This window comes from Labeo rohita, unplaced genomic scaffold (genome assembly GCF_022985175.1).
Source record: "Labeo rohita strain BAU-BD-2019 unplaced genomic scaffold, IGBB_LRoh.1.0 scaffold_76, whole genome shotgun sequence".
Lineage (NCBI taxonomy): Eukaryota > Metazoa > Chordata > Actinopteri > Cypriniformes > Cyprinidae > Labeo > Labeo rohita.
In genome coordinates, this window is record NW_026129700.1 from 615,024 (window position 1) to 634,298 (window position 19,275).

Below are 19,275 nucleotides of genomic sequence, written 5' to 3' on the forward strand. Positions count from 1 at the left end.
GGTGAATGAATGTCACTAGGTGGGAAATGTTGTATATGTTATTCATATCGCATGTAGGCACATATTGGTGGGTAAACCGAATTTAAAAACTTAATTTGTAAAAATATATTTTACATTTTTAGCCCCTCTTATCAGGGAGGGCGGTGCCCCAGCGCCCCCTATGGGCCGGCCGCCACTGAGACATCCTAATTTAGGGATGCACCGATACTGAGCTCCTGTACTCATACTCGTTAAAATGCCCCGATACCAAAGGCCGATACCACACAGCATGTGGCAAGTGCGTATTCAGGCAAAGAAACACGGACAACAGAACAACAGACAGCAGAATGGAGTAATTAGAGATTAAGGATGTCTACGACGTGTATGCAGATAATATAATGTTAAACATTTAGTATCAACGCTTGTATAGCTGGTGCAAGCGAGCTGAAAGGCAAAGCACGCAGAATGGATTGAGCGCGCGGCGGCGAAGATGCACGGCTTGTCGAGTTAAGATCCCGCCTTGATATCACTGGAAAGTTTGTAGTTTGGTGGGATATGTCAAAAACAAGTAAGTAAAGCAATGCACAAGTTATTTAACGGGAGAGAGAGAGAGAGAGAGAGAGGGGGGGGTTCACTATAAACATCATTTATTTTCAACCTTAAGCAGACACGACTGTACGACAAAAAAGTGAAACTAGCAGTCTGTGTAAAATGCCCTAGGCTGAACTGTACTTGAGCGCGTTGCGCATGTTTTGCTTGCTTCATGAGTGTTTCTGCATTATTTGAGTCTCTTTAGATTATAGCCCAAATAGCAGCATGTTTCAGATTTAAAAAGTACTGAGCCGCCACTGCAATGAAGCAGTTTAAGGCCCCGATCACACCGAACGCGTTTTTTAGTTCTGAAAACGCGTTCGGTGTGATTGGGGCCTAATGCTATTAAATTAAAGATGATGTACCATAGAGCAAAAAAAAAAAAAAAGAACAGTGAAAGTAACAAAACACATTTTAATGGGCATAATTAAGTGTAAAAAAATAAAAGGGATATATAGTCAAACTAAAAAAATATTCAGACACCAGATATACACCACCTAATTTTTGATATATACAGTTTATGATAATGTGATAATGTGAAAAATGTCTGATAATGTGAGAAAAGGTATCTGAATAAATTTTGGTTTGACTGTATCTATTTGATAAATGAAATTAACCAACTAATACATATTCTTTTAGTTTCTGTACCCAATATTTTACAAATTTACTGGTAAATTTTTAAAATATCGGTATCGGTACTCGGAATCGGCAAGTACCAAAAATAAAAGTATCAGTATCGGGCGAGTACTGGAAAAAGTGGTATCGGTGCATCCCTATCCTAATTTGCAGTTAACCCACATGCTGCAGTTCTAGCCACTGCATGAGTATTATTGTTTAATTCTGTGCCATATATACTTGAGAAATCACAGTAGCCACTGGAGAGCCACATTCAAAGACTCATTTTGCAACAGTGACGTTGCTGAAATAAGATGCACATGCTGGTCAAAGCCAAAGACTAAGATCCTCACAGCTAGATTCTGAATCCTGTATTTATGTTTACATTTATGCATTTAGCAGCATGCTTTTATCCAAAGCATCTTACATTACAGGAACATTAGCAATTTGTCAAATTTACCGGTAATATTGGTTAGAAAGCTAGACTGGGAAATGCAGCAATTACTGTATATACAAAATTCATTCCAGAGAGAACAACTCGGCTGGTGTCCCTCTTCTGGCGATGAACCTCCTCAAGGCCATTGAGAAGGAGTCAGCATTCATATTGGTGAGGATCTCTAGATGTACACACCTGGTTGTAAGGCATTTAAATATGATTCCCCACCTCTTCTCGGTGCGCCTACCCACCTTGACTACAAAGGGCCCGAAACAGTCCATCCACGTTGAGTAAAACGCTGGCTTATAAAGGCGTATGCGTGCCATAGGTAGGTCTGCCATCATCTGAACTTGAGGACTTGATTTCCATTGTTGACAATCTGTGCAGGTATGCTGATAAAACACATGTAGCTCATGAGTAACACTTCTCTCATCCATGGCAGGAGGCACTCTCCTTCTCAGTCTCTCCAGGCTTGTAGCAAATCCCGCGGCAATCTTGGGTCGTCCCAGTCCCTGTTTATCCCAAAGTTGTTTCCCTATTATTTTGGCGCGGGTGGAGCTAAGAATGTTAGCTCAGAATATTAGACATGGCTATTAAACAAACTCAGATCAAGATAGCCAATATGTCACAGTAAGTGTCACATGTGTGTCTTTGGATGATATCAAGCACCTTTTCCTTGATTTTCTTGCTAGTGTACACCTTCCTCAGATTTTTTTGGACCAGCGGACATGCTTCATCTATGTAGGACACTGTGTAGGGCAGGATAAAGCCGATAGGGTCGTATTGGCTGGCTAATACCTTGTAGATGTTCCGCATGGTAGGAGCATCATAATTCACAGGGTGATGTTTGTATCTCAGTGTATCCATTGAACAGTGCCAGCTGAGACCAAGAGAGGACTCAGGGTTATTTAGTCAGTTGTGAGCGAGCCAGAGTTCCAGATTGTCTGATCGGGCTTCTTCGGGTAGGTGACTAATGACCTCCAGCTTATTGCTGGCCCACTATCTGAGTTCAAATCAAATCCAGAGTTCAAATCCTAGGATTTGGTATTTAAAGAACTCTGCAACTGAAGTAAGGGACTGACGGCATCAGACCTCGGTATGCTGGCTCAGAAGGTGGAGGAATCTGGTGCCGAGAATCTATTACAGCTCTCGTGTGGGCCCTCATTGGCAGGTAGGGCTGTGAGATTGCTGCAGGCTCACCTTGAAGGTAACTCTTGTACTGCTCTGAGTTATATGCTGGACTGGCTCGCAGACTCGAATGGCCTGGAAGCATCCTGCTTGTCTTTGCTGTGGGTGGGCCATCTTTAACCATAGGGGGGCTTTGAGTATGTCCGACAAGAGGTCTACTCTTACTACCAGCAGCTTGTTTTAGAACTTGAGCCTCACTCATCATCTTGTCCAGAAGGTTAATGACGGGCTCACTACTGACAGCCTGAGGTTGTGGGTCCCCTGTTATTGGCCATGGAGGGGGATCAGGCCAGTCTGCATCATACTTATTACCCTGCACATTAGTGATCAGCTCTTCACAGGGTGAAGGCATACACCCATGGTCTGCAGGGAGTGCGGGTAATGGATCAGACTTATGTGGGTCCAATGTATTGGACGGAGAGCGCACTGTGGCTGGTTGAGGAGTCTGCTTTAGGCTGACAATCTTAATTCTGCAAGCAATCTTAATTCAGATCTGTTCTCTCGGATTTCAGCCAATGCGGCATTAAGGTGCTCATCTCGACTTTGCAGAAGATCTCTCCGGGAGGCTGGAGGTAGATCATGCTGTACTGAAGACCAACTGCTTGGAGTGGATACTCTGCTTCTTTCAGCCTGCAGTGTGCTGTTCCTCTATGTAGTCTTGCCCATGCCTACTGGTTCTTCTTTCAGATAACTGTCTTTGTGGCAGCACAGACCCCATTTCGTACTCATTATAATGACGTGGAAGATGGGTCTGACGTTTAGGTCTGGTTGAGGCTCTGTCATCCATCTTCTAAAGAGAAAGTACTACAGTTCCGGCTCGAATTAAAAAGGACTGTATGTAAGTTCTAATTGCCGGTTCTTATTTTGTTTGGTAATCACTCCCGGGTGTCGGTCAGGACAAAGGGGCCAGACCAATAGCTGAACTGAGGGTGTTTAATGAACAGTTGAAGTAGGCATGGGCAAACAGTTATATTACAGTATATGAGGTATGTGTGGTTCTGAAATGAATCAAATAACAAATATAAGTCCCAGCATTACAAATTATAATCCATATACATTCCAGCAATAGCTAAATGGTAAATAAACTAACAGTAACATGTGCAAATAACTACCAGCATCGTTAAAGCAATAGTAACTAGCTAAGCACTATCACATGTTCGAAAACATGACTAAATATGAAGTGCGTCACAGATTTTAGCGAGTATTACTGATTGAACTGCTCAACGTATTCCACTATACAAAACACAATATAGCAGAAAATATTTCGTAAGAAAGGGTAAACATAATACACACTGCGTGCAAACAATTCATGAATAGAAGTTACATGAATCTAGCAGTGCGTCATCTAGACATTTGCAATAAGTCACAATATAGCACAAGATAGCACACAAACACGATAATCTCAATTATTAAATAGAAAACGAGAATAGAAACTTACTTTATGGCATCAACGCACACAATATAAAGCTATAATAAATCTCTGAACAGCACGACCACTCTCATTCGCATAGTCCCATGTACTGTAATCCCATCTCTCTCTAGCATAACAGTGCGGTGCTCATTGCTTATTGCGTGCGCTCAGGTTGTGTTGACGCACATCAGTCTGCACCAGAGTTGCACATACGTGATCGCTCAGTTCTCTATATGCAGCCTGTCTTACAAGAATGTTAGCTCAGAATATGAGACATGGCTATTAAACAAACTCAGATCAAGATAGCCAATATGTCACAGTAAGTGTCACATGTATGCCTTTGGATGATATCACGCACCTTTTCCTTGCTAGTGTACACCTTCCTCAGATTTTTTTGGACCAGCGGACATGCTTCATCTACTTTGGTCATGACAACCACTTGAGGAATCCCTACAGGAAATGCAGTGAAAATGTAAAGGTTAAATAATTTCCTCAATGAAATTTGTTGCAGCGTTTGTTGAAAGGTATATATTCCTAGACTACCAAACTGATCCACATACACTCTCTAGGCAATGTAAATGATCAAGCTGCAATGTTGAGAGCTGCAAGTTGCAACATGCCCTTTATTGCAAAACTGCAACTTGTATTTAATGTTGTCCACTAACAGAATGTCAAAGAAGTCTAAAGAAGTCCTCATATGATTAGCCAAAATGCTTACAACACTCAAGTGTGGGTCAGCTGGACATTTCCAGATATTTTAGATATTTTTAGTGAAACTATGACCATTTTCAGCTGAATTAACTAGTGCTCTAGAGGAGATCCATCCTTGAAAGGCGCTTTCAACAGAGTTAATAAAGCTGGACTTTCCTGCTCCAATTTGTCCAGCTACCAGGATCTTGAAAATAATGCAGTTGTAATATTTTAATCCTTTTAGTCCGATTTGATAGTTAAACGTAGGTGTAAATAGGGCGCTCCTGCAAGATCATTCACAATTAGCATAAGCCCCGCCTATGAATTACGGCTATGCAAATTGGGTGTCCAGGAACGCAGTAGAATATTTCGGTCCACTTTCTCAGGGTTGACTCCAGTGTACTGCATAAATGCAAAAAAAAAAAAAAAAAAAAACAACAACAACAAAAAAAACCACGATAATAAATAAATAAATAAATAAAATGAAATAGGCCAAATGCCTAACAATAAATATTCAATAACGTGTTATAACATAACATAACGTGGATTTTTTAGCCAGTGTCAGGCGGACTTCTTAAAACGACCAGCTGGTGGCGCTTAAAAACGCTTTGGCATTTTTACAGCTGAGACGCTTTAGTTGCTACGATTTGGAATAGGCTATCCATGGCGGCAACGTACTAGTAGAATTTTACTATATATGAAAAAAAAGCAGAAACCAGTAATATTCGCTTCTTCATTGTTGTAGTCAGTCGTTGTTGTTAATATTATGCTCTCATTTGTATTTGTATTTGTTTTTCCCAGTCTTGTTTTTGTTACTCTTGCACTGCAAAGTGTATGTTATGTGACCTAATCAGTGACTGAATGAATACACGTGCCTCTTTTTGTGTAATTAAAAAGTATGCTAGTCAGAGCAGCTGGATGATGGAAAATTACCACGTATTTCGTGTGTTATTTGTGTACTCTGCTAACAGTTGCTTTTTTTTTATCTTATACAACATATACAGATTTAAATACAAAACAATAAAAGGAAACTGAAAAAATATTACTTGTCAGAGATAAAAATCTCTGATAGGTATCATGTTAAAAGGTCAATCAAATCTGAAGATCACAATGATTACATATTAAAGGTATACAGAAAAAAAAACAATACAAATAAAGAAAAAAAAATCAAAAGAAAAATTACAAAAATACAAAACAGTGTGACTAATTTACAATAATCATATATTCCTAGGTGGTCTAATATAGGTTTCCCAGTTTTCTGAAATAGATAAACTTGTCGTTTTCAGATTTTCCCCAAAATGTGGGGTTCTGAATCTCTAGATGCAATGTACATTTTCCACACATTTACCAATATACATTTACCCTAAAAAAATCACACTGTATAGAATTATGTAAGTGAACCACAAAAGCTGCATTTAGCAGAACCAGAAACATACTGCTTTTAACAAATTCACAAGATCAGACTACATTGTGTAAAAAGAAGCTGTTCATAACAAATTTACAAGATGAGGCTGCATTTACTGTAAATACAAACTGAAAGTAATTTTGGATGTAAAACCTAAATTTGGCTTGACTTAAAAATTCCTGTCCCCTGCAGTTCATAAATGATGAACACTTTAATTTAAAAGATAAATCACTTCTAAATTTTTTAATTTATCATTTACTGTCAATAGCCACTAAAAATTTAGCACTGAAAAGATCAATTTTTGGTAATTTTTGTGTTAGCTGCTAGAGCCTTGTTGTGTGACTTACGTACATTATATACTGATTCATGAGCTTGTGAGCTAGGCAGCTGATTGAGACATACCATTTGATAAGCTGGTTGAGATGTGTTTGATTGGGACTGGAGCTAAAGTTAGAGAGTAGGGTTGGAGACCCTAGGCTTTCGTGAAACACTGCCATTGCCGCCAGGGAGTGTCCCTCCATGGTTTGGCAATGATAAGGGCAAAAATAAGCTTATCATAGAGGAGCCCAAAGCACAGTCTAACACGGGGTTAGCTGTAAAACACGTGGTTTAAATATTTCCACAAATGCTACTATAACCAAATGTATGGTATTTACTAGCTGCCAAATCAACATTATACAGAGAAAAAGTGCACAAAAATTCAAATATCTTTTGAAGATATTGCAGTATATTTAGGCTGAAGTAAATGATCTCAGTTTTTAGTATTCATTTAAAATGATACAAATCTGCTGTTATTTTAATCTCCGAACTGTTATCATTTTAGAGAGTTTTTTGTAAAGCTTCTCTAATTAGCAAAAGACACTAACCAGCTTTACATTCCAGTTGTGCAGATGAGGAAGGTTGTAATTATTATTATACTGTGCTATTATATGAAATTAGTGATGTAATTCATTTCCTTTTATAAATTTTAATGAGAAACCACGAAAAACAGTAAATGAAGACACATTTAATGTTCAGAAATTATTTAAATCTATTTAATCATGCATGACATATTCAGTGTTATATTTTCCTTATGCTTTTAGGGCCCGAGCCCTAAAAGGGCGAGAGCCCTATTGTTTTTCTAAGGATTATTAGGGCCCGAGCCCTAAAAGGGCTATTGTTCTTCTAAGGATTACTATTTTTAGGGCCCGAGCCCTAAAAATAGAGGCTGGGACCCGGGCGTGGCACAGGGGCTCTACAGTGCCACCTGGAACACCTTCCCAAAACTTGATGTATATGCCACACATGCTTGCACATATACATATAAAACTCTGTACACATATAGATCTCACTGAGCTGAACAACTTTCGCACTCATGTCATACGCTCCACCCAACAGGAAGTGAGTTATTCAGGGCTGAGTAAAAAATGCATGCTCTGGAATTTGAAATACTCCTCGGAGGCCTTTATTCAGACGGCCACCAAACTTGGTCAGCATGACCTCAAGACATTGGGGATGCTAAATTGCGGAGGGATTTTCGAACGGTTTGGCCGTGGCGAGGCAACGAAATTATGGCGAGAAATGAGAAACAGGAAATGGCTAATAACAACTGCACACATTGTCTGATTCTGATGAAACTTCAGGTGTTTGTTTGTTGTATGATACCGATCACATAGATGTGACTATTAGGAGTCAAAGTTATAGCGCCACCAACTGGCAGCAGGAAGTGTGTTGTTTTCAAAATGCTTTTAAATCAGCCTCTTAATTTTACTCAATTTGCTTCAAACTTCACCAGAATAATGTCAAAACACAGCCGATGAGAATCTGTAGAGGGGTCGTTGATTAAATGCTGTTGCCATGGCAACGTGTCAAACTTTAACATTTGTTTCCTGTGTTTGTGGGGCACTTAATAAGCTTAGATTTTCATGAAACTCAACACACACATCAGTATTAATGATAGTTAGACACTGGCAAAGGCTCATAAATGGGCGTGGAGGAGGCACTCTATAGCGCCACCTTTTGTCAAAAGTTAGGGGGTTAGTTTTAGCTACAGACACCAAACTTGGTATGTATATTGGTCCCATCAAGCCGGACAACTTTCTAATTTACACCCATTAGCTGCGACCAACAGGAAGTCTATTTTGAATGTGGATTTTTTGAAAAATCAGGCCATAAATAAATTCATACACCTCCAAGCAGGAATAAGTAGTTCACACCAAACTTTGTCAGCATGATGCCAACATACTGAAGATGTTAAATTGCGAGCAGATTTGGGATATCTTGAACGGTTGATTTATGGTGATTTATTAAATTAGCAGTAAAAAACATAACCATAATTTTAAAATGCAGCATCCAAACACTTCAAAACTTTTTACATACATAGAACTAGTCATTCTAAAAAAATAAATGCTTACTTCCATCAATATAAAATAATCTACTAAAAATAGAAAAATAAAAAACTATTAAACATCTGATCTCACTCTAACTCTCTCACTCTAACGGTGTGTGTGTGTGAGAGATGTGATTAAGTCTGTGTATGTGTGTGTGTAAGTGTGACTGGGGGTAGTTGAGTGGCTATGTGTGTGTGAGATAGAGAGAGAGAGAGAGAGACAGAGTGCATTAAAAGTGTATTATCCTAACTCTTCACAACTTTTTACATATGAAAAACAAGTCGATCTTAGGAAATATGTTTATCATGTTTTCAGAGAATGCAAAAACATTTGAAATATCACACTTGTAAACTGGCAAATGAAGATTGTAATACCAAGGATGAACACAAGATGACCTCATAGGATAAGGAATCTTTTTAACTCTAATCCTATCTCAGTCTCATTGTATCAGAATGACTTAAAAGCATTTTGATTTTAACCCTTTCATTGCTGTAACCCTTCAATCCAATCTGGTACAGGGATACTGTTAATGCATGTGCCCGCTGGGCACCAGTTTTCTGATTGCACCAGGGTGCCGGTTTTGGCTGGCGGCGAGGGCCCGTCGTTGCTGCTTGCAGCCATATTTCTTTCTTTGTGATCTCTAATGTTAGAAAACACTGTAATATTATTGTGTTGTTACACTGTTACACACCAGCATAACAAACAGAAACTCAGAAACTAGGAGGCAATCTAACATAAAACCAGAATAATATATCTGTGTGATGAAGATGAAAGAAGTGACAGTCAGAACCATTACAATAAATAGGAAAGGAAAAGAAAAGGGTGTGACGTGTGGCCAAGTATGGTGAATTTGTGCTCTGCGTTTAACCCATCGAAGTGCACACACACAGCAGTGAACTCACACACACACACAGAGCAGTGGGCAGCCATATTGCTATTGCTGCGGCGCCCGGGGAGCAGTTGGGAGATCGGTGCCTTGTTCAAGGGACTCACCTCAGTCATGGTATTGAGGGTTATTCACTCTCCCCCACCTTCAATCCCTGCTGGACCTGGGACTCGAACCCACAACCTTTCAGTTACAAGTCTGACTCCCTAACCATTAGGCCCCGGCTGCACCCATAGGTTTACAGGAATCCCTATAGCAAATGCAGTGAAAATGTAAAGGTTAAATATTCTCCTCACTGAAAATTGTTACAGCGTTTGTTGAAAAGTATATATGCCTGGACTACAAAATTGATTCGCATACACTGTCTGGGCAATGTAAATGATCAAGCTGCAATGTTGAGAGCTGCAAGTTGCAAAATGCCCTTTTTGCAAAACTGCAACTTGTATTTAATGTTGTCCACTTACACAATGTCAAAACATATCACATAAACCCAACCCACTATCATTATACAGACTCCTCTCTCCAATGTAAATTAATGAGCATGAGCTCATAAATGAAAATCATAAACAATCAGGGGTCAGGTTTACCCTTATCACTGATTCTTTGGCGAATGACCTTCAACTTGTCAATAAGTCGATCATCTGTAAATTGGACAGTATTGGCATCTATGATGTAAACCAAACAGAAAGTCAGATCTGAGAGTTCAGGGGCACAGCTGTGATGTTGATCCTTATGAGTGAGTGGCTGCTCCATGTTGAACTATTGAAAATTCAGCAAAATATGTTAAACATCAGACATATTGCACACACAAAACTGATATTTACTCAATTAGTGTAGAGATTTGTTACTTTATAGCCATCCTTCACATTGCCAATCACAGCATTGATGATGTCTTCTGTCTGTGACCCTTTCAATACATCAGGTTCCAAGCCCATGACGTCTTTGAAGACATAGGGCAACGTTTTTTTTCCCCATTTTTGATGGTGAATCCTTTGAGCTACAAATCAAGACCAAATATAATATTCAAAGAAGTCCTCATACGATTAGCCAAAATGCTTACAACACTCAAGTGTGTTTAGAAATTTTAGATATTTTAGAAAGAGACTGTATGTATGAGGCAAATACCTACGTTTTTAGTGAAACTTTGATCGAAACCAGCAGCTGAGTTAACGAGCGCTCTAGAGGAGATCCTTCCTTGAAAGGCGCTTTCAAGTTAATGAGTTAATGAAGCTGTACTTTCCTGCTCCAATTTGTCCAGCTACCAGGATCTTGATGTCACTTACATCTGGATTACTAAAACATAAGTTTTCCAGCTTTTCTTTCAGGTCTTCTTTCTGTCTGTTAAAACAAAACACAAATGCATTGGACATTTCTGTAATTTCTACAGTTATTAACTGTATATCACCCAGTATAATACTGCAAATTTCCTTTGGAGTAAATAACTGTAATGACCATTGCATTATGGGAATTTTCTGTGAGTCAGACCCCAAATACAGAGACTTACTGTATTTTTTTAACTTGCTGTATACTACTGTATTTGCTGTAACGGCCTCATTGGCTGCATTCTATTGAGGTCATTTATTTTCCTCATTTATTATATTTGGATTGACACGATTTGCCCTACAATTTGCAAATGCAATTTACGAGAGATTAAGACCAGCAAGTAAGGTAAAAATATATATACGTTTGTTTGAGTGTTTGTCAGATTTTTGCACACCACAATTTCATATTTAATCTCTGACGACGGCATATTTACTCAACTTACAAGTTTCACTTAAACGCGTAAATCCAACAGTTGCGCCAATCCAGATGAAAACGTAGCAGAGATGCATTTCAGAGCTTCATACAGCTCCGTTGTTCAGACAAACACTAATCTTATAAAAACAATCGCTGGGAAATGTCATTCAGGTGAGGAACTATACAATGAAGCGAACATTATGAGCAGTAATCCCGAAGTAGAGAGCATGTAACGGTCTCAGGAACCCGGTCTTCCTGGTGTCAGAAACGAGTGGATCATCCGTGTAGGATGCTGGGTTTATACAATGTATTGTTGATTAGATCAGTACATCCACACTCAGATATTGGATGCATGCCATGTGCCCTCGCATTTGCTAGCAAATTAAGGTTTTAAAAATGATTCATAATGGTAGAGACACCATTTATCAATGTATGCATTTTATTAGAAAACAAAACCTACAAGTTAAGCCATCACAATCCAGATTAATGAAGTTTGTAGCAGTATCTCTAGTGATACAGTGACAAAGTAGCTATAAACAACACAATTTAAGGTTCTGTTCACATTTTTATTGAAAAAACACATCCAAATATCCAACCAGAAGTGCATACATATTGTAACACTATATTAAGAGTTTCAAAATTACATTTGAACATTAGTGCAGAAACAAGAGCCCGTTCCAAACATGCCACCAACTGGACTTACTGGTCTTCGTACATCTGCAAATAACAAAAACAAACATATAAAAGGTGCAAAATATCAAAGCACACAGAGTTGGCCGTGCACAATCTGGAGATTCATTTTAAGATAGTGTTCAGCAGTTCAGGCAGAGAGTTTACAGTCAGACACATTAACCATCAATCAGCTTAGCAAACGGTTTCTCATCACTGCAGTCAAAACCTATGCAATTATAAATGCAATTCATTACCACAACCCCCTAAAATCATTAGTATATAAAACACAGGATTACTGGATTGAAATTAACCAGACAGAAAGAAAAAAAAAAATGACTAGAAAGTGAAAAGTTCTCACCTCTTAGCCACAACATTTTTGCAGCTGGGGACTTCATTCTTCCTGTAAGTGAAAGCTGATAGAAAAAGTAACATTAGTAACAAGCATCACGCATTTAAATTGTTCAAAACAAGCTCCACACAGTTTGACCAGTGAATTTGTGTTTGTATGTGCTCACCTAATTGGAACTTAAATTTCACACAAAAGGGGTGCTTATTCCCATTTACACAGATGGTAAGTCTCAAATTATACAAGTCACATTAGTATTTTAAGACAAACAATAATAGGTCTGGATCCAACTAGGCTCCAAAACTAAACTAGATTTCCAAAAGCATCCTAGAAACTGACAAATTATTATTATTATTATTATTATTATTATTATTATTAATAATAATAATAATAATAATAATAATAATAATAAATAAAATTATAATAAATAAATTGAAACGCTTCCATAAATTCACAAAAGTCACATGTATCAAGCAAAGGAGCCTCAGTGTCTGAAAGCCCAACAACGCCCCCTAGGGGTGTCTTTATGTATATAACAGAAATAATGTTAGTACATGTCTGGACAAGTCTAGAGGTGCCTGAACAAGCAGCAGGGGCAGTCTATAGGTGGAAAGACTAGACTAGAAGAATACGGACTACTGCATGTTTGTTGTTCCTGTGAGTGAATGATTAAGTAGTAAGTTTCTGTTTACCTTCCAAGCTGTTCAAACTTAAATATTTTACATATTCTGTTACTGTCATTTGTGAACTGTACTAGATACACTTGCAAGCAGCTGTTTAACTGTGACTTGAATACAATTTACCGAAGGAAGATAAAGCTATGGTTTACAGTTACTACTTCACATTTGACCTTTGATAACCTGAACTATTATCGCTACTGATATGTATAATGTTAATTCTCTGTATGCTAGTCATAACGCTGTTTACGTTAACAACCTTTACATTGTATTTTTGTTTCCTCTGTTTGTTGTAGACCACACATATACGTGCACACACTTTGCATGTACTACCTCATACATGCAGAAATAATTCAAATAAACCCTCTAACTGGGATCCGCTCTCTTGCTTCAGTTTCTCTAACCGGAATGATCCCCGGCCGTACACCGCTGCACTACAGGCACTACAAGATAAATATGGACAACCACGCCAACTCGTCTAGTGTGAGTTAGGTGCCATATTGAATGCTCCCACTGTAAAGTTTGGAGATGCTGAAGCCTTTGACGACTTTGCCCTATCCATCCATTCATTGGTAGGGATGCTTAGGACTCTAAAAGCCCCAAATGGCTACGAGTTCAGGTGTGGATCTTATGTTGATCGCTTTCTGAGCAAAATGCCACCGTCATACCGTGACAGCTTTGTGGAGTACTGCTTTAGCCACAGCATTCTCCAGACCAGCACAGACCGTACCTATACCCTACCAGACTTCTCAGCCTGGCTACAGTTAAAGTCTCAGGCTAAGTGCATCTCAAACAGGGTAGCAGCACTTTACCAAAGTGAGGTGACCAGGACAATCAAAAGGGATCCTCACCCATCTTCTCGGCCCAAGGGCCGGTCCACTTCAATCCTTTACTCGACTAACAGTACCTCACCTGTTCAAGGACAAGCAAGAGTTTAGACTCCCAAGTTCCAACCATACTGTCCATACTGCAATAATAAGGATCATTTTCTAAACTCTTGCCCTAAATTCAAGCTACTAACCACAGAGCAAATAATGGAGTGGATAACAGAAGGGAAGCCTTGTTGGAAAGGTGGAAGGGCACATACTTCAGACAACTGTACTCTGAAGCGAGGGTGCAAGACTTGTAAAGAGCTGCACCTTACCATTCTCCATGAAGCAGCCCTGCAGACCCAGAAGAGTGTACTTCTAGTCAATGTCCCCCCTACCCAGGTCTACTTAGATCATCTCAACTGATCTCCAAAGGTGATGCTAAAGGTCGTAAAGTTTCTACTGCAATACAGAGATAAAGCCATGGAGACATATGCAGTGTTAGATGATGGCTTCGAATGTAGCATTGTATTGCCACAGGCTGTGAAACAGCTAAACCTCACCACAGTGCCTGAACCGCTCATCCTATGTACAATATGTCAGGATGTACTGCACTTAAATGGAGCATCTGTTTCCCTCTCTGTGTCACCTTTAAACAGACCAGCTAGGAAGTTTCAGATTAATCATGGCTTCACTGCAGAGAGCCTGAGACTGTCTGAACACTCTTATCCAATAGCTGCTCTCCAACGCAAATATACCCTTATCCGATCCTTACCATTGCCAAAGATTGAGCGAGCACAACCCTTGCTTCTTATTAGATCAGACATGCCTCACTTACTTGTACTAGTCCAGCCCATACGAATGGGACCTCCTAATGCACCAATAGCTGTTCACACCAGACTTGGCTGGACCCTCCACGCCCCTGTCGGGTGCAGCCAAACTGCTCCCTGTGATCAACAATGTCTGAACATCTCTATAGATGCTCAGAATGCTGAGCTACTCAAGAATGTTGAGTGTCTTTGGCAGACCGACACTCTACCCTACATTAATGAAACAACAGCCACTAGGTCCAAACAGGGCCAGCATGCTCTCACCCTACTTCAAACACGTACTGCCAGGGTAGAGGTGGACGGCATTCTACGATATGCCACTCCTTTGCTTAGGCGGCTGAATCCTGTCACCCTTAACGCCCCAAAGGAGGCAGTGCTGGCGTCCCTTCGTAGGAGTGAACAGACAAAGATCCAAACCTCTCGGAAGCACTGAGATGAAGAAATTAGAGCAAGCTGGCTACATGGCAGAAATTTCCTATCAGGAAGCTGAGAAGTCCACCGAATCCTGGTACATTCCACACCATATGGTGAATCATAATGGCAAAAACAGGATTGTGTTCAGCTGTTCATTTCAGTATCAGGGTCAGTCATTACATGAGCATCTTATTCCTGGTCCCATACTTGGTCCATCTTTGCTTGGAGTTCTGCTTCGGTTCCGACAGCATGCCGTAGCTGTGAGCGGAGATGTGAAAGGTGTCTATGTTTTACCAAGTTCGCCTACTGCCAGATGATAAGGCGATCCAAAGATCTATGAGTGGCAAGTCCTACCTTTTGGCACAACGTGCAGTCCTTGTTGTGCTATATATGCTCTGCAAAAGGTAGCCTACGACAACGGTGAAACTGACCCCATTCTAGTCGAATCCATTACCCAGTCATTCTATGTAGACAATTGTCTTCAAAGTACACAATCTATAGACAAGGCCAGAGCTCTAGTAGATGGCCTAAGGCAATTGCTACTTACTGGAGGGTTCGATCTTCACCAATGGGCCAGTAACAGAAGTCATTGAGCACCTTCAATCAGAAGCAAGGTCACAAAGCAGTGAGCTCTGGTTATCCCAAAAGACTCCAGATCTCTTAGAAGGCACACTTGGATTGCGATGGAACTGTCTCAGTGATTCCTTGGGTTATACACCTCGCCAAATGGAATGCCACAGACCAACCTTGAGAAATATTTACAAGGTATTGGCATTGCAGTAGGATCCCACTGGCTACATAACACATTCACCACACAGGCTAAGATACTTGTTCAGGACCTGTGGAAAATTCACCTGGGATGGGATGACCTCATTGAGTCAGACAGCCTGCAAACCAGATGGCAAACTTGGGTACAGGAATTGTCCGAATTGGAACAGCTAGAGATTCCCAAATGTTACACACCATTTCAATTACACAAGGAAACATTCACGAGAGACCTGCACATTTTCTGTGATGCATCTGAAAGAGCATATGGCTCAGTATCATATCTACGCACAGAAGACCAGAATGGTCATATACACGTTTCATTTGTGCTGGCTCGTTCACGTGTAGCACCCAGGAAGCAAATGTCAATGCCATGACTTGAACTCAGTGCAGCACTTACTGGAGCACAAATCGCTAAGGTCCTCCAAAAGGAGCTCACAGTCACCATCAGGCAAGTTATTCTCTGGAAAGTTTCCACCACGGTCCTTCATTGGCTGCTGTCCGACTCCTGCAGGTATAAGGTCTTCGTAGGGACTCGAGTCGCTAAAATCCAGTCCCTCACAGACATTAGTTCTTGGAGGTATGTGATTCTGGGAATAACCCAGCCGATGATATAACCCGTGGGAAATCCTTGAAGGAGTTGACACAATCATGTCGCTGGGCTAATGGACCAGACTTCTTGTATCAATCTGAAGCCTCCTGGCCAAACATGCCGGCTGCTGACCCTGAACCGGATACCGAATTAGCATGGCAAATCAACATTCTGTCTCAACCTCTGTACTAGTCCGGATGTCCAACTCCCAGACGCAGATCAGTATAAGACCTGTAAGGACTTGGTAAAAGCCACAGTGGCATGCCTCCACGGGGTGGCTCATTCTTCCACCCATTGCGATGAAGCCAAGGATTATGTCTCAGCAGAGAGGCTTCTCCTCCAGCAAGCCCAAAGGGATTCATTTCCAGAGGAGGTCAAGGCTCTCTCATCAAACCAACCATTACCACCCAATAGCCAGTTGGTATCCCTATCTCCTGAATATGATGAAGACACTGGACTAATTAGGGTTGGAGGGAGTCATGCTGAACATATAGACCTTAATGCCCTACATCCCATAGTCCTTGATCCCCATCAACAGCTGATTAAACTCCTTATTAAGGAATATGATGCCAATCTTCTTCACCCTGAACCAGAAAGAGTCCTTGCAGAGCTCAGACGTCACTATTGGATTTTGAGGGGCAGAGCAGCCATCAAGAAATGTCAGCTCGCCTGTACTGACTGCCAAAGGTGGCGTGCCCAACCTAAGATCCCCATGATGGCAAATCTCCCACCAGCTCATCTTAGGCTTTACAAGCCCCCTTTCTTTTCCACTGGAATGGACTGCTTCGGACAATTCACAGTAAAAAAAAAAAAAAAAAAATAGGACGACAAACTGAAAAGAAATTGGGAATTGTCTTCAAATGTATGACCACCAGATGCCTCCATCTAGATCTACTTGAGAGTCGCGACTCCATGCCTTCTTGATGTCTTTACGGAGATTTATAGCTAGAAGAGGTAAGCCCTTTGAGCTCTTTTCTGATAATGGCACCAACTTTGTCAGAGGGATATTAAAGAGGCATACAAAGCTATGGCACTTCAATTAAAGGAGCAATTGGCTGAACAGAAAATCTCTTTCAGATTCATTCCTCCCAGTGCTCCACATTTTGGCGGTATTTGGGAGAGAGAAGTAAAATCGGTGAAACAAGCTTTAAAGGTCATTTTGAATGAACAGACAGTCTCTAAAACTGTCCTTCACACTGTTCTTACTGAAGTGGAGGGCATTATGAACGCCAAGCCTTTGGGCTATGTATCATCCGATATCACAGACCCAGACCCGATTACACCTAGCATCTTGTTGATGGGTCGTCATGACTCATCCCTCCCACAAGTAATTTATGACCCCAGCAATCTCCTAGCAACCAGAAGATGGAGGAATAGTCAAATACTTGCAGACCAATTCTGGGCTAGATTTATCAAGTACTACCTGCCAAGTCTCCAGGAAAGACAAAAATGGCAAAGGGATAACGACAACCTCAGGGTTGACCAGGTAGTGCTTATCATGGACCCACAACTTCCACAAGCCCTCTGGCCAGTGGGCAACATAAGCCGTAACTTCCCTGGATCTGATGGTCGGATAAGGACAGTTGCAGTTCAGGTTCAAGATCGTACTTACATTAGGCTGGTGGTTTGGTTAATCCCACTTCCCAGACTCGAGAATAGTGACAACCCTAATCCTGCTACCTAGGATGGGCTTTCTACGTTCAAACGTCCCAAGGAACATTTGGGGGCGGCTATGTCCGAAAGCCCAACAACGCCCCCTAAAGGTGTCTTTATGTATATAACAGAATTAATGTTTGTACATGTCTGGACAAGTCTAGACATGCCTGAACAAGCAGCAGGGGCAGTCTATAGGTGGAAAGACTGACTTCTGGTCCGTTTGTGCAAGAATACGGACTACTGCATGTTTGTTGTTCCTGTGAGTGAATGATTAAGAAGTAAGTTTCTTTTTATATTCCAAGCTGTTCAAATTTAAATATTTTACATATTCTGTTACTGTCATTTGTGAACTGTACTAGATACACTTGCATGCAGCTGTTTAACTGTGACTTGAATACACTTTACATAGATAAAGCTATGGTTTACAGTTACTACCTCACATTTGACCTTTGATAACCTGAATTATTATCGCTACTGATATGTATAATGTTAATTCTCTGTATGCTAGCCATAACACTGTTTACGTTAACAACCTTTACATTGTATTTTTGTTTCCTCTGTTCGTTGTAGACCACACATATATACGTGCACACACTTTGCATGTACTACCTCATACATGCAGAAATAAGAAATAAGAGATGTCAGAAAAGTGTTTTTGTAGAGGTCATCAGTGGCTCAAAGTCACATTTACGCAAAACCAAGCATAGTTTGTTGATCGAGCTTAGTTCACTTAGCACCAACTTAACTCTTCATCACGTTAATTGCGATTTATAATCGATGCATCAAACGCAGATGTTCAACACGTACAAACAATTATGGCGCAAGTCATCCGAAGCCACGTGCTTTAGCACTCCCATTACGTGGCAGACTGGATAACCTACAACAAGATCATAAAGATAAATTACCATGATAAGCTAATGCTGTTCATGTGTAAACCCAACTCAAGCCCTCAAATGATAATCTAGCGGGAGATTTAAGAGTTTAACGTAACCACACGCAATAAAGACAAAACCTGAACACCCATTACTAATTTCTTAGTGATAATCTTAAATCACAATCATAATTGTATTTAGGCATGTGTTAAAGTTTTGAAGAACTACAATGAAAAAGAATTAGAAGAAGAATACTTACGTGCTTAGAAACACAAAGCGACTTTCTGAAGAGGACATGTTGCCCTGCAGTATTTTCACCAGACAAAACTTAGCTG

The 19,275-nt window shown here is 40.3% G+C and overlaps 2 protein-coding genes and 1 long non-coding RNA gene across 4 annotated transcripts; 1 reads left to right on the plus strand and 2 right to left on the minus strand.

Moving 5' to 3' along the window:
* Positions 1–4,512: 4,512 nt before the first annotated feature.
* Positions 4,513–11,661, minus strand: LOC127161866 (interferon-induced protein 44-like). Its single transcript, XM_051104619.1, has 4 exons — positions 11,637–11,661; positions 10,419–10,567; positions 10,158–10,329; positions 4,513–4,670 (listed from the first exon to the last, which is right to left on the minus strand). Exons 1-4 carry the CDS (start codon positions 11,659–11,661, stop codon positions 4,513–4,515), a joined length of 504 nt encoding a protein of 167 aa, XP_050960576.1.
* A 191-nt stretch (positions 11,662–11,852) lies between these two features.
* Positions 11,853–19,275, minus strand: LOC127161864 (uncharacterized). Of its 2 annotated transcripts, XR_007827201.1 has the most exons (4): positions 19,200–19,269; positions 18,876–18,945; positions 12,338–12,392; positions 11,853–12,024 (listed from the first exon to the last, which is right to left on the minus strand). It is a non-coding gene; the product is annotated as an uncharacterized LOC127161864 (long non-coding RNA). The 2 variants fall into 2 exon arrangements; XR_007827200.1 differs by lacking the exon at positions 18,876–18,945 and having other exon boundaries at positions 19,200–19,275.
* On the plus strand, positions 12,914–15,403 carry LOC127161862 (uncharacterized). The gene is made up of 2 exons (XM_051104617.1): positions 12,914–13,001; positions 13,299–15,403. Exon 2 carries the CDS (start codon positions 14,250–14,252, stop codon positions 15,072–15,074), a length of 825 nt encoding a protein of 274 aa, XP_050960574.1. The 5' UTR covers positions 12,914–13,001; positions 13,299–14,249; the 3' UTR covers positions 15,075–15,403.

Bases quoted from the DNA above. Each gene is read 5' to 3' on its own strand.
- LOC127161862 (XM_051104617.1), top strand. From the start codon at position 14,250: ATGCTAAAGGTCGTAAAGTTTCTACTGCAATACAGAGATAAAGCCATG.
- LOC127161866 (XM_051104619.1), bottom strand. From the start codon at position 11,661: ATGCATCCAATATCTGAGTGTGGAT. The intron at 10,568-11,636 runs GTACTGATCTAA...CTTGATTTGTAG, and splicing joins TCCAATATCTGAGTGTGGAT to CTCAAAGGATTCACCATCAA. The intron at 4,671-10,157 runs GTAAACCTGACC...CATTTCCTGTAG, and splicing joins CCAAAGAATCAGTGATAAGG to GGATTCCTCAAGTGGTTGTC.